General features: G+C 41.2%; 1 protein-coding gene across 1 annotated transcript in view; it reads left to right on the top strand.

Annotated features, from left to right (window-relative positions):
- Positions 1-14,627, top strand: part of LOC126473497 (hemocytin) — a 568,134-nt gene that overhangs the window by 292,194 nt on the left and 261,313 nt on the right. Inside the window, exon 38 of the mRNA XM_050100583.1 lies at positions 10,512-10,622. Coding sequence (XP_049956540.1) covers positions 10,512-10,622 — 111 coding nt within the window. The remainder of the gene's footprint in view (positions 1-10,511; positions 10,623-14,627) is intronic.

Genomic DNA, 14,627 nt, shown 5'->3' with positions numbered 1-14,627 from the left:
GAATCATTTTTCAGTATCATGTGTACTTATTTCGATAACTCTTATTAATCTATGTCATGGTTAAACATAGTTGTAAATTCAAATGTAGTAACTTCAAATGTGAGTCCATTTTCAAAAACAGTAGTCTGCCTTACTGTCTGCTGTCTTAATTTTCAACATAAAGCTGGTCCTTCAAAGATTGAATGAAAGTTTTAGTTAGATCCATTCACTGACTTTACTTGGGCTGTGAATTTTTTTTAGGATTTTCTGATAGAATTTTCTCAAGGATCTGTCAGTGGTAACTATTGTTGCATTCACACATAGCCTTTCTTATAAATTCATAAGTTACCATTATGTTTCTTCTCTGTTTCCCTACATCATCTTTTGTAATGTAAGTGTAGTAGCCTCTATTTCGCAACATTTTCCAAATGGTACTACATATTAAGTCAAGGTGAATCTCTGCTGTCTTTTAATATTTTACCCAGGACATATTTATCTATACTATGGTTTATGATGCCTTTGAGCACTAACCACAGCTGTTTTGTGTATTGTCAGATTCAAACTAATTATTATCAATTTGTCTATTGAATAGGTTGTTAGTGATTGTCTGTCAGCTTAACCAAAACTCCTGATAGCTTTCTTGATGACTTTTATGCCTTTGGTGTCCACCATCCCTGTAACAGATGTTATGCATCCAAGATCTTGGGGGAAAAAAGCATAAGAATATGTGTTGCTTCTGTAACTCATTCCTTAGCTAAACATTGGAGCTAGATTTCTATATACACTTCCAAATTTTCTAAACTTTGTATCTCATTCTCTAAAATTGCAGTAGTGTTTCCAGTAGTTGCATAAAGGAACAGATGGAAAAGATTCCTGCAGGTGACGCATAGTGAGTTATCATATGATAGTGACATGTAAACTCATGACAATTCAACAAATTGTGTTCCACTTTTGGCCTTTGAAGGAAATTTAATTATGGTTAGAATATGGTTTGCATAAGGGTTATATTATTTCTTGTCCTTTGCCACACCACTACTGCCTTAAACAAAGTTTGTACACTTCTCTCAGCCTGAGCCATCTCTCATAAAATCTTGAATGTTGAATGAATCTTTCACACTGCAGCATAGTGTGTGCTGTTTCGAAATTTACTGGCAAGTTAAAAATGTTTGATGGACCAGGGCTTGGACCCAGTACTTCGCCCTTCATAGGCAATGTTCAAACAAAAGTGGGAGAGAGTTATTGACAAAAGTAGAGCTGTGAGGGCAGGTCATGATGATTTGTACCTGGATAGCTAAGGAAGTTCTGACACATCTCATTAAATGTCTACATTACCACAACTGTTGTGGCTGTGTTTTGGTTGTTGTGTGGTTATTTGTGTCTGAGAGAGTGTATAGTTATAAAAATAAGAATACTAACTCAGGAAACTAAGTCCATCTGTGTACATATCATTATCAGTTAGCTACAGATGCAGTGATGTGTTTCCTGATTTTGCTTTAAACAAATGTAGTGTGTCCCATCAAGGAACTTGAGGAGTGCTCTCAGAGCAGGTAATTATTGAAATAAATGTACTACCACTCTTTTTATAAATAAATATGCTGCTATATTAAACTGAAAAATCTGATATAGTTATTGTATATAAAAACAAAGATGAGGTGACTTACCGAACAAAAGCGCTGGCAGGTCAATAGACACACAAACAAACACAAACATACACACAAAATTCAAGCTTTCGCAACAAACTGTTGCCTCATCAGGAAAGAGGGAAGGAGAGGGGAAGACGAAAGGAAGTGGGTTTTAAAGGAGAGGGTAAGGAGTCATTCCAATCCCGGGAGCGGAAAGACTTACCTTAGGGGGAAAAAAGGACAGGTATACACTCGCACACATGCACATATCCATCCACACATACAGACACAAGCAGACATATTTAAAGACAAAGAGTTTGGGCAGAGATGTCAGTCGAGGCAGAAGTGTAGAGGCAAAGAAGTTGTTGAAAGACAGGTGAGGTATGAGTGGTGGCAACTTGAAATTAGCGGAGATTGAGGCCTGGCGGATGACGAGAAGAGAGGATATACTGAAGGGCAAGTTCCCATCTCCTGAGTTCGGATAGGTTGGTGTTGGTGGGAAGTATCCAGATAACCCGGACGGTGTAACACTGTGCCAAGATGTGCTGGCCGTGCACCAAGGCATGTTTAGCCACAGGGTGATCCTCATTACCAACAAACACTGTCTGCCTGTGTCCATTCATGCGAATGGACAGTTTGTTGCTGGTCATTCCCACATAGAATGCGTCACAGTGTAGGCAGGTCAGTTGGTAAATCACGTGGGTGCTTTCACACGTGGCTCTGCCTTTGATCGTGTACACCTTCCGGGTTACAGGACTGGAGTAGGTGGTGGTGGGAGGGTGCATGGGACAGGTTTTGCATCGGGGGCGGTTACAAGGATAGGAGCCAGAGGGTAGGGAAGGTGGTTTGGGGATTTCATAGGGATGAACTAACAGGTTACGAAGGTTAGGTGGACGGCGGAAAGACACTCTTGGCGGAGTGGGGAGGATTTCATGAAGGATGGATCTCATTTCAGGGCAGGATTTGAGGAAGTCGTATCCCTGCTGGAGAGCCACATTCAGAGTCTGGTCCAGTCCCGGAAAGTATCCTGTCACAAGTGGGGCACTTTTGTGGTTCTTCTGTGGGGGATTCTGGGTTTGAGGGGACGAGGAAGTGGCTCTGGTTATTTGCTTCTGTACCAGGTCGGGAGGGTAGTTGCGGGATGCGAAAGCTGTTTTCAGGTTGTTGGTGTAATGATTCAGGGATTCCGGACTGGAGCAGATTCGTTTGCCACGAAGACCTAGGCTGTAGGGAAGGGACCGTTTGATGTGGAATGGGTGGCAGCTGTCATAATGGAGGTACTGTTGCTTGTTGGTGGGTTTGATGTGGACGGACGTGTGAAGTTGGCCATTGGACAGGTGGAGGTCAACGTCAAGGAAAGTGGCATGGGATTTGGAGTAGGACCAGGTGAAACTGATGGAACCAAAGGAGTTGAGGTTGGAGAGGAAATTCTGGAGTTCTTCTTCACTGTGAGTCCAGATCATGAAGATGTCATCAATAAATCTGTACCAAACTTTGGGTGGCAGACTTGGGTAACCAAGAAGGCTTCCTCTAAGCGACCCATGAATAGGTTGGCGTACGAGGGGGCCATCCTGGTACCCATGGCTGTACCCTTTAATTGTTGGTATGTCTGGCCTTCAAAAGTGAAGAAGTTGTGGGTCAGGATGAAGCTGGCTAAGGTGATGAGGAAAGAGGTTTTAGGTAGGGTGGCAGGTGATCGGCGTGAAAGGAAATGCTCCATCGCAGCGAGGCCCTGGACGTGCGGAATATTTGTGTATAAGGACGTGGCATCAATGGTTACAAGGATGGTTTCCGGGGGTAACAGATTGGGTAAGGATTCCAGGCGTTCAAGGAAGTGGTTGGTGTCCTTGATGAAGGATGGGAGACTGCATGTAATGGGTTGAAGGTGTTGATCTACGTAGGCAGAGATACGTTCTGTGGGGGCTTGGTACCAGCTACAATGGGGCGGCCGGGATGATTGGGTTTGTGGATTTTAGGAAGAAGGTAGAAGGTAGGGGTGCGGGGTGTCGGTGGGGTCAGGAGGTTGATGGAGTCAGGTGAAAGGTTTTGCAGGGGGCCTAAGGTTCTGAGGATTCCTTGAAGCTCCGCCTGGACATCGGGAATGGGGTTACCTTGGCAAACTTTGTATGTGGTGTTGTCTGAAAGCTGACGCAGTCCCTCAGCCACATACTCCCGACGATCAAGTACCACGGTCGTGGAACCCTTGTCCGCCGGAAGAATGACAATGGATCGGTCAGCCTTCAGATCACGGATAGCCTGGGCTTCAGCAGTGGTGATGTTGGGTGTAGGATTAAGGTTTTTTAAGAAGGATTGAGATGCAAGGCTGGAAGTCAGAAATTCCTGGAAGGTTTGGAGAGGGTGATTTTGAGGAAGAGGAGGTGGGTCCCGCTGTGACGGAGGACGGAACTGTTCCAGGCAGGGTTCAATTTGGATGGTGCCTTGAGGAGTCGGATCATTAGGAGTAGGATTAGGATCATTTTTCTTCGTGGCAAAGTGATACTTCCAGCAGAGATATAGTTATAGTTATTGAATTGATTGACTGTTCCATTGGTTCTTGGTATACAATTTTATACATTATGAATGAAACACACACAAATACTGGGATCTTATATCACATCCATAAAGGAAACAAGATGAACTACTTTGAAATAATGGAAATTAATAAACACATGTCCATCAACCTAAGCTTGGTTGTGGATGACCAGACACAGTTCCCTTACTTGCCACTTTTAGCTATGGATACTACTCATAATCACATCCGGATCATGTTGTGTTTAAAAAATTACTTTGTATAATCACAGTTGCTTCACTCACCTGCTTAATATCACTATTATATCTTATCAGGTTATTAATTTAAAAACTATTACTGACAAGATTATTTTGTTCAGCCACACCCTTGGAATATGTCATCAAAGTATATTCAGTTATTTTCTTCTGTGTACAACTGTTGTAATTTGTCTATGGATCATTGGTTAATGTGTCACTTATTTTATATTAGGTAAATAATCATACATCAAATTTGCACTGGAATAATCCCTCTTGTTTTATACCTAATTCCAACATTAACATTTTTGTCTCTGGAATTGGACATACTCTGTACTTGCACTAGTTTAAAATCTTTAGTTCAACAAAGTTTCACTGCATCACATACTTATTCCTGCACCTGATGATGATGTAACAGCTGAAAACCAGTTTGTCTAACAAATAATAAATGTTGTAGAATATTACACCAGTGTTGTGTGGGTTTCATTCGTAATGATAGAGTTATCTTTGTGGTTGAAAGAAGTTTTATAATCAAATGCAGTGGATACACATCAGCACTAAAAAATTCAAATACAATATTATTGAAAACTGGTTCTAAGCTGTCATCTTCCCTCCTTTCCCTAAAAAGTAACGCAAGAGGGAAAAAAATGAAACTGATTTTTCTGAATTGGTATGTATGTATATTAATAACAGCCTGGCTGTAATTCAAATTCTTTTAAAGTTAAGAGAAAAGTGAGTGCACCAACTGGAAGAGGAGACAATTTCCCATAAGAAGGTTATTCTAACGATTTGGATGATAAGAAGTGGTGTGAAGTTGGATTGCAAAATTCACACAACTCTCCCATAAGTTGACTTACTTGGTATGTGCAGCCGATCTTCTTATCTTGATTTCCGGCTACGTCAATCTCCAAAAACTTCTTCTCCGAAGAATACTGCTGGTTAACAGGAATTTATAAGACTCTCTCTCCTTCAACTTCCACAAATAACATATTTACCATTTCTCACATCAATATTCGAAAGTATGCAAGACAACTGATTCGTCTTGTGTTAGACTCGATAAAATACATCTGCAGTAAAGTTGGTTTAACAACCACATAATTTATGAACCCGTCTTGCCTCTAGCCAGTACAATATGTGAAGTACTTAAAAGTCTATAACCAATTGTTCATTTTTCTTTAAAAATCATCAGAGTCCCTAAAACAGCAAAGAATACTACATAATTACTTCTTGTTCTTCCAATACGGCTTCCGTGGCGTGAGTGGCAAACACTTGTCAATGCTGTTCGACCATTGTGTCTACCTTGTGCTTGTTGTGACACACACAAACGTGTTGTGCAGTATGTACGTTCTCTCACACTTATTTTTAAAATATCGTGTGTTCGAGATGGTAGAAAGGTGAGTGGTTCTAGAATTTATGTGGAAATTCTTGATCACTACAATATACCACTGCTAATAATAAATTCCCCCCCATGAACCATGGACCTTGCCGTTGGTGGGGAGGCTTGCGTGCCTCAGCGATACAGATAGCCGTACCGTAGGTGCAACCACAACAGAGGGGTATCTGTTGCGAGGCCAGACAAACGTGTGGTTCCTGAAGAGGGGCAGCAGCCTTTTCAGTAGTTGCAAGGGCAACAGTCTGGATGATTGACTGCTCTGGCCTTGTAACAATAACCAAAACGGCCTTGCTGTGCTGGTACTGCGAACGGCTGAAAGCAAGGGGAAACTACAGCCGTAATTTTTTCCGAGGGCATGCAGCTTTACTGTATGATTAAATGATGATGGCGTCCTCTTGGGTAAAATATTCCGGAGGTAAAATAGTCTCCCATTCGGATCTCCGGGCGGGGAATACTCAGGAGGATGTCGTTATCAGGAGAAAGAAAACTGGCGTTCTACGGTTCGGAGCGTGGAATGTCAGATCCCTTAATCGGGTAGGTAGGTTAGAAAATTTAAAAAGGGAAAAGGATAGGTTGAAGTTAGATATAGTGGGAATTAGTGAAGTTCGGTGGCAGGAGGAACAAGACTTCTGGTCAGGTGACTACAGGGTTATAAACACAAAATCAAATGGGGTAATGCAGGAGTAGGTTTAATAATGAATAGGAAAATAGGAATGCGGGTAAGCTACTACAAACAGCATAGTGAACGCATTATTGTGTCCAAGATAGATACGAAGCCCACACCTACTACAGTAGTACAAGTTTATATGCCAACTAGCTCTGCAGATGACAAAGAAATTGAAGAAATGTATGATGAAATAAAAGAAATTATTCAGATAGTGAAGGGAGACGAAAATTTAATAGTCATGGGTGACTGGGATTCGAGTGTAGGAAAAGGGAGAGAAGGAAACATAGTCGGTGGATATGGATTGGGGCTAAGAAATGAAAGAGGAAGCCGCCTGGTAGAATTTTGCACAGAGCACAAAATAATCATAGCTAACACTTGGTTTAAGAATCATGAAAGAAGGTTGTATACATGGAGGAACCCTGGAGATACTAAAAGGTATCAGATAGACTATATAATGGTAAGACAGAGATTTAGGAACCAGGTTTTAAATTGTAAGACATTTCCAGGGGCAGATGTGGACTCTGACCACAATCTATTGGTAGATTAAAACTGAAGAAACTGCAAAAAGGTGGGAATTTAAGGAGATGGGACCTGGATAAACTGAAAGAACCAGAGGTTGTACAGAGTTTCAGGGAGAGCATAAGGGAGCAATTGACAGGAATGGGGGAAAGAAATACGGTAGAAGAAGAATGGGTAGCTTTGAGGGATGAAGTAGTGAAGGCAGCAGATGATCAAGTCGGTAAAAAGACGAGGGCTGGTAGAAATCCTTGGGTAACAGAAGAAGTATTGAATTTAATTGATGAAAGGAGAAAATATAAAAATGCAGTAAATGAAGCAGGCAAAAAGGAATACAAACGTCTCAAAAATGAGATCGACAGGAAGTGCAAAATGGCTAAGCAGGGATGGCTAGAGGACAAATGTAAGGATGTAGAGGCTTATCTCACTAGGGGTAAGATAGATACTGCCTACAGGAAAATTAAAGAGACCTTTGGAGATAAGAGAACGACTTGTATGAATATCAAGAGCTCAGATGGAAACCCTGTTCTAAGCAAAGAAGGGAAAGCAGAAAGGTGGAAGGAGTATATAGAGGGTCTATAGAAGGGCGATGTGCTTGAGGACAATATTATGGAAATGGAAGAGGATGTAGATGAAGATGAAATTGGAGATACGATACTGCATGAAGAGTTTGACAGAGCACTGAAAGACCTAAGTCGAAAGAAGGCCCCCGGAGTAGACAACATTCCATTGGAACTACTGACGGCCTTGGGAGAGCCAGTCCTGACAAAACTCTACCATCTGGTGAGCAAGATGTATGAAACAGGCGAAATACCCTCAGACTTCAAGAAGAATATAATAATTCCAATCCCAAAGAACGCAGGTGTTGACAGATGTGAAAATTACCAAACTATCAGTTTAATAAGTCACAGCTGCAAAATACTAACACGAATTCTTTACAGACGAATGGAAAAACTAGTAGAAGCCAACCTCGGGGAAGATCAGTTTGGATTCCATAGAAACACTGGAACACGTGAGGCAATACTGACCTTACAACTTATCTTAGAAGAAAGATTAAGGAAAGGCAAACCTACATTTCTAGCATTTGTAGACTTAGAGAAAGCTTTTGACAATGTTGACTGGAATACTCTCTTTCAAATTCTGAAGGTGGCAGGGGTAAAATACAGGGAACGAAAGGCTATTTACAATTTGTACAGAAACCAGATGGCAGTTATAAGAGTTGAGGGATATGAAAGGGAAGCAGTGGTTGGGAAGGGAGTGAGACAGGGTTGTAGCCTCTCCCCAATGTTGTTCAATCTGTATATTGAGCAAGCAGTAAAGGAAACAAAAGAAAAATTCGGAGTGGGTATTAAAATCCATGGAGAAGAAATAAAAACTTTGAGGTTCGCCGATGACATTGTAATTCTGTCAGAGACAGCAAAGGACTTGGAAGAGCAGTTGAATGGAATGGACAGTGTCTTGAAAGGAGGATATAAGATGAACATCAACAAAAGCAAAACGAGGATAATGGAATGTAGTCGAATTAAGTCGGGTGATGCTGAGGGAATTAGATTAGGAAATGAGACACTTAAAGTAGTAAAGGAGTTTTGCTATTTGGGGAGCAAAATAACTGATGATGGTCGAAGTAGAGACGATATAAAATGTAGACTGGCAATGGAAAGGAAAGCTTTTCTGAAGAAGAGAAATTTGTTAACATCGAGTATAGATTTAAGTGTCAGGAAATCATTTCTGAAAGTATTTGTATGGAGTGTAGCCATGTATGGAAGTGAAACATGGACGATAAATAGTTTGGACAAGAAGAGAATAGAAGCATTCGAAATGTGGTGCTACAGAAGAATGCTGAAGATTAGATGGGTAGATCACATAACTAATGAGGAAGTATTGAACAGGATTGTGGAGAAGAGAAGTTTGTGGCACAACTTGACCAGAAGACGGGATCGGTTGGTAGGACATGTTCTGAGGCATCAAGGGATCACCAATTTAGTATTGGAGGGCAGCGTGGAGGGTAAAAATCGTAGAGGGAGACCAAGAGATGAATACACTAAGCAGATTCAGAAGGATGTAGATTGCAGTAGGTACTGGGAGATGAAGAAGCTTGCACAGGATAGAGTAGCATGGAGAGCTGCATCAAACCAGTCTCAGGACTGAAGACCACAACAACAACAATAATAAATTATAGACAATATTAATAGTGCAGTAAAATTGTGCAGTTTGTGTTTTTATTAACTGTGGGTGAGCTATCCGCACACAACTTACTACGACATGTCAAAGTCACCATTGTGAAAGTATGCCTCTTCCTATGTCATTAAAGTTCAGCTACTGTGAAGGATACTGAAATTGAAATTTTGTACTTGTGCAAATTCCAAGCCTAGTGACAGATGTTATGGAAAGTCCAGCAGGAGAGTATATGAGAGCCAGCATGAGGCTGGCGTGAGGGCAAAGTAGATGCCAGACTGGTGCAGTGTATTGGGTACCCATTTCTGTTTGATCTTAAACTCATTTGCTTATGTGCCCGAAACACAGTTTGCACTCTGATTTTATTCAGTTTGATCTCAGCATTTGTCAATTTTTTAGTGCAGTTCCAAGAATATTTCCATTTGTGGATATGGTCAAGTGTTTGCATTATTCGCTTGTTGATAAGTTGGCCACAGTCAAGACTTGTATTTAGTTGTGGCTTGACAAACAGTTGGGTCTTGTATTTGTATGTGGCTTATGGATCAGTTATGACAAGTAATTATGTGTGTTAGCCACAGTTGGAACTTAAATTTCTTTTGTGGTGCAACAAACAGTAGGGACTTGTATTTATTCTGCAATTACAGACCTGTAAACTGATTTTAACTGTTTTTGTTTTTTTGTTATAAGCACACATGATGCAGAACTTCATTGATAATGCCAAGTTAGTAGCCAGTTCAGGCTCACAGTATGGACAGTGAACACTGTTTACAAAACTTGTTTGAATAAACTGTTCTTTTGTTATGAATAGTTTGTCTTGGCTACAGTGATTTGTAGTAGCTTATCCCATCACCATCATAGCACATATTTATTTCAGGAAATTAGGTACAGTTGTTTATTTATTGAACTGCAAGCAGCAGATGCAGCCAAACTTCACTGACAATGAAGAGATAATAAATAGTTAGTGTGGTTGCAGTTTAGTGCCCTGTCAATATCAGAGCCATACTGCAGGGGATACTTTAATACTCAAGACAGAGATGCTATTGCATTTCTGAAGCCTTGAGTTTGTAAATGGGTATGTGGATATATAGGAACTGCAGCATTCTTTACAAACAGTCTGTGCATTGTTTCAGTAACTATAAAGCGCATGCTATTGCAATTCTGAAGCCTTGAGTTTGTAGATGGGTATGTGGATGTATAGGAACTGCAGCATTCTTTACAAACAGTCTATGCATTGTTTCAGTAACTACAAAGCACATTCATGTGGCTCAGTGCTTTCCAGGTCCATGATTCAAAAGACAGAGTTGTTGCTATTATTGATCTAATTTATGGTGGTAGAAATTTATCTCTTGCTGCTACTCTCTTCTTGTTTTTCACTAGCAACTAATTTATTGTTCAGGAATACCTACAGTTCTACCCCAAAGGACATCGGTATTATTACCGGAAACGACAACCGTCCCTCAAGATACACCTTCTTCAGCGGAACCTATGAAGTCTACTACACCAAACTGTAAGTCATACTTCAATTGCTCTATGTACTGTAAACTACTTGGCATCATTTATTTGTTTATTTTATCCAAGGATCGCCTCACAATGGTACAGTAAAAGTCATGGTAATACAATAAAAATCAGTAGCTCAAAATATAGATATACCCAGAATACTTAAGTATGTTCTATATGGATAGGACTGATGGTTTTCCATGGCCTTGATGAAAGAAACAACTCAACATTTGCATGAAGTGATCTAGGAGAACTTTGGAAAACTCAAATCAGGATGGCCAGACAGTGTGAATCCTATCCTCCCGAATATAAGGTAGTGCCGTAACAGCTGCACTGCTCCATTTGGTTGGTCCCTGTTGTACAGTAGTCTTTGATTTGCCCACACAAATAATGTCAGTTTGATTTAATGTTGATGAGATACTTCTACACTAGAAAATGCAAATAAAATACTATTGAAAACAGATTTTCAGCCCCCCTCCTCCCCCCCCCCCCCCCCCCAAAAATAAATAAATAAATAAATAAATACATGAGGGCAACGATCCCTAAATGAAACGAAGTTTACCCAATTATTGTGTATATATTGATAACAATCCACAAATGAACATTTTTCTATTTGTCACTAATTGCAGATATTGACAGTGCGTTACATTGTTCAGCATACTATCTCACCAAATTATATCATGCGATGTCAATTTGTGCACATGGTGATACATGAAAATGTATGAGAAACTTGATGCATGTATAAGTGACAGATGCTGCAGCTGACAATGATTATGTTCTTGACACCACATGCCTTTCTTTAATCTGATGTAATGGTAAATGTGATCTGCTTGATCAAAACTGGCTGTATATTGGTAAATACATGTTACAGTAGCTTTTGATGATTCTGTGATTCCATTCTGTAAATCCACCATGTAATAAAAGCAGCTGATAGTAGTACAGCGTATGAGCATTTTGCTGATAGGAAAACTAATATCAATAACCTCCATATTTTTGGTTCACAGTGTTATTTTTCATGCTGCGCAGATAACAAACGAAATGAAGTGGAAAAAACTAGAGTAGAGTTTATATTAAATTGGCAGTTACCAAACCTTGAAGAAATCAGAAAGAAAGATTCTTCAAAACTAAAATCTTACATTTAAATCTGAAAGTGTTGAATAATTATCATTTCTAATTAAATATGAAACAGATAAACATTTTCAAGACTTTCGGGATGCACAGAATCAATATTATCAGAAACTGAAGAATCAAAGGCATTTGAAGGGCCATGAATTCAGATTCTTGTGGCCAATGGAAGAAAAATTGAAATCCTTAGGAGAAACTTAACAGGGGCTCTGGTCGATCTTTCTGGCTTGCAAAATTGTATGTGGGTAGTGAGTCATTTGAGTTGAGCGTAATAGGATTGTCAGGCTTATTGGTATGAAGTTCATTTGATGACCAAATTGACTGTCAGTGAAAGATATTGTCTATGATGAGATTTGTTGCCCTGCTGTGTATTTGGAAAGTACTAGGTATACAGTATGATAATTTTTGTTGTGGATGAAGATCTTGAGAAGGAATAATTCAACATGAATTGTGGATTTTTGAATAGAATGTTGGATGAAGTAAGTTTCATGGAGCACCCAGATGATTATCAGTGTTCCATTTTATGAGCGTAAATGCTCATTTAAACTTGTATGAATTGGAAAAGAGGTCTGGAAAGAGTACTGCAAGAGATTTGAAGTTCAAAAGCAGTAACATTAAATAGCTCCACTTGCTACAATCCTACTCTTGTGTGGCTTCAGAATAGGGGTAGGCATGAGAAATGCTACAGGCCTACTACAGGTACTAGGTGAGAAGTACATTGAAAAGAATAGAAAATTTCCTGCTGTTTTTATTGATTTGGAAAAAAGCTTCTGATAAGGTGAAGTGGGATAGACTCATGCCTATCCTAAAAAGAATAAGTTGATTGATGTTATAAACCTTGAGGAAATAACTAAAGTTGTAGTCATTATCATTCCCAGCTCCAGTTTCTCAGATGTGGTGTACAAGTGCTCACCATTTCCTCTTGACTTCACAGATCTCCTGTTCCTGTACATCTTTCAAATAGAATCTTCTCTCTCCACCACGTCTGATTTCACTGTATCTGTGCAGCACTTTCTGGGCCTGCCACATGATCTCTTGTTGTGCACATTTATTTCAAAATGTTTTCTAGCTTTCCTTTCACCTGCGCTATCCATTGTTGATCTGGAATAGATCTTAGTAGAGTACAGAGATACACTCCTGGAAATTGAAATAAGAACACCGTGTATTCATTGTCCCAGGAAGGGGAAATTTTATTGACACATTCCTGGGGTCAGATACATCACATGATCACACTGACAGAACCACAGGCACATAGACACAGGCAACAGAGCATGCACAATGTCGGCACTAGTACAGTGTATATCCACCTTTCGCAGCAATGCAGGCTGCTATTCTCCCATGGAGACGATCGTAGAGATGCTAGATGTAGTCCTGTGGAAAGGCTTGCCATGCCATTTCCACCTGGCGCCTCAGTTGGACCAGCGTTCGTGCTGGACGTGCAGACCGCGTGAGACGACGGTTCATCCAGTCCCAAACATGCTCAATGGGGACAGATCCGGAGATCTTGCTGGCCAGGGTAGTTGACTTACACCTTCTAGAGCACGTTGGGTGGCACGGGATACATGCGCATGTGCATTGTCCTGTTGGAACAGCAAGTTCCCTTGCTGGTCTAGGAATGGTAGAACGATGGGTTTGATGACGGTTTGGATGTACCGTGCACTATTCAGTGTCCCCTCGACGATCACCAGTGGTGTACGGCCAGTGTAGGAGATCGCTCCCCACACCATGATGCCGGGTGTTGGCCCTGTGTGCCTCGGTCGTATGCAGTCCTGATTGTGGCGCTCACGTGCACGGCAGCAAACACGCATACGACCATCATTGGCACCAAGGCAGAAGCCGATACCCCAGGAGCAACAGTGTCCCTAATTTGCTGGGAAGTGGCGGTGCGGTCCCCTACGGCACTGCGTAGGATCCTACGGTCTTGGCGTGCATCCGTGCGTCGCTGCGGTCCGGTCCCAGGTCGACGGGCACGTGCACCTTCCGCCGACCACTGGCGACAACATCGATGTACTGTGGAGACCTCACGCCCCACGTGTTGAGCAATTCGGCAGTACGTCCACCCGGCCTCCCGCATGCCCACTATACGCCCTCGCTCAAAGTCCGTCAACTGCACATACGGTTCACGTCCACGCTGTCGCGGCATGCTACCAGTGTTAAAGACTGCGATGGAGCTCCGTATGCCACGGCAAACTGGCTGACACTGACGGTGGCGGTGCACAAATGCTGCACAGCTAGCGCCATTCGACGGCCAACACCACGGTTCCTGGTGTGTCCGCTGTGCCGTGCGTGTGATCATTGCTTGTACAGCCCTCTCGCAGTGTCCAGAGCAAGTATGGTGGGTCTGACACACCGGTGTCAATGTGTTCTTTTTTCCATTTCCAGGAGTGTATAACAAGAAAAGTGTACGTAGAAGGCAGTTGTAATATTTATGACAACATAGTGGTGTTGGCAGAATCCGAGAAGGTGCATAATGAAATGGTGGAAGACCTAAACAGCAAATTTGAAGAATTTGGAATGAAAATTAATAAGAAAAATACCAAAAACATGACACTTAGAGGAAAAGAAGAGGAGGGGGAAATCACAATAAGTGAGAAACAACTACAGATGGTTGCAAATTTCAAATACTTGGGAAATATTATGACAATGGACCTAAAATGTAACACAGATCTATGATCAGGAATAGTGATAGCCAAGCAATTGTTCAAAAAGAAAGGAAACTGCCGTGCAGATCACTGAATAAAACTCTGAGGGAAAGATTGGCCAAATGCTATGTATGGAGCTTAGCTTCATACAAGTCAGAGGCCTGGATACTAAGAAAAGACAAGAAAAGTTTGCTGGAGGCACTGAACATAGGTGGGGAGAGTGGAAATCACATCAATACTGTTACATA

Source organism: Schistocerca serialis, chromosome 4 (genome assembly GCF_023864345.2).
Source record: "Schistocerca serialis cubense isolate TAMUIC-IGC-003099 chromosome 4, iqSchSeri2.2, whole genome shotgun sequence".
NCBI classification, from domain to species: domain Eukaryota; kingdom Metazoa; phylum Arthropoda; class Insecta; order Orthoptera; family Acrididae; genus Schistocerca; species Schistocerca serialis.
Note: the sequence above shows the minus strand (reverse complement) of the source record. Positions and strands in the feature narration are given on the sequence as shown.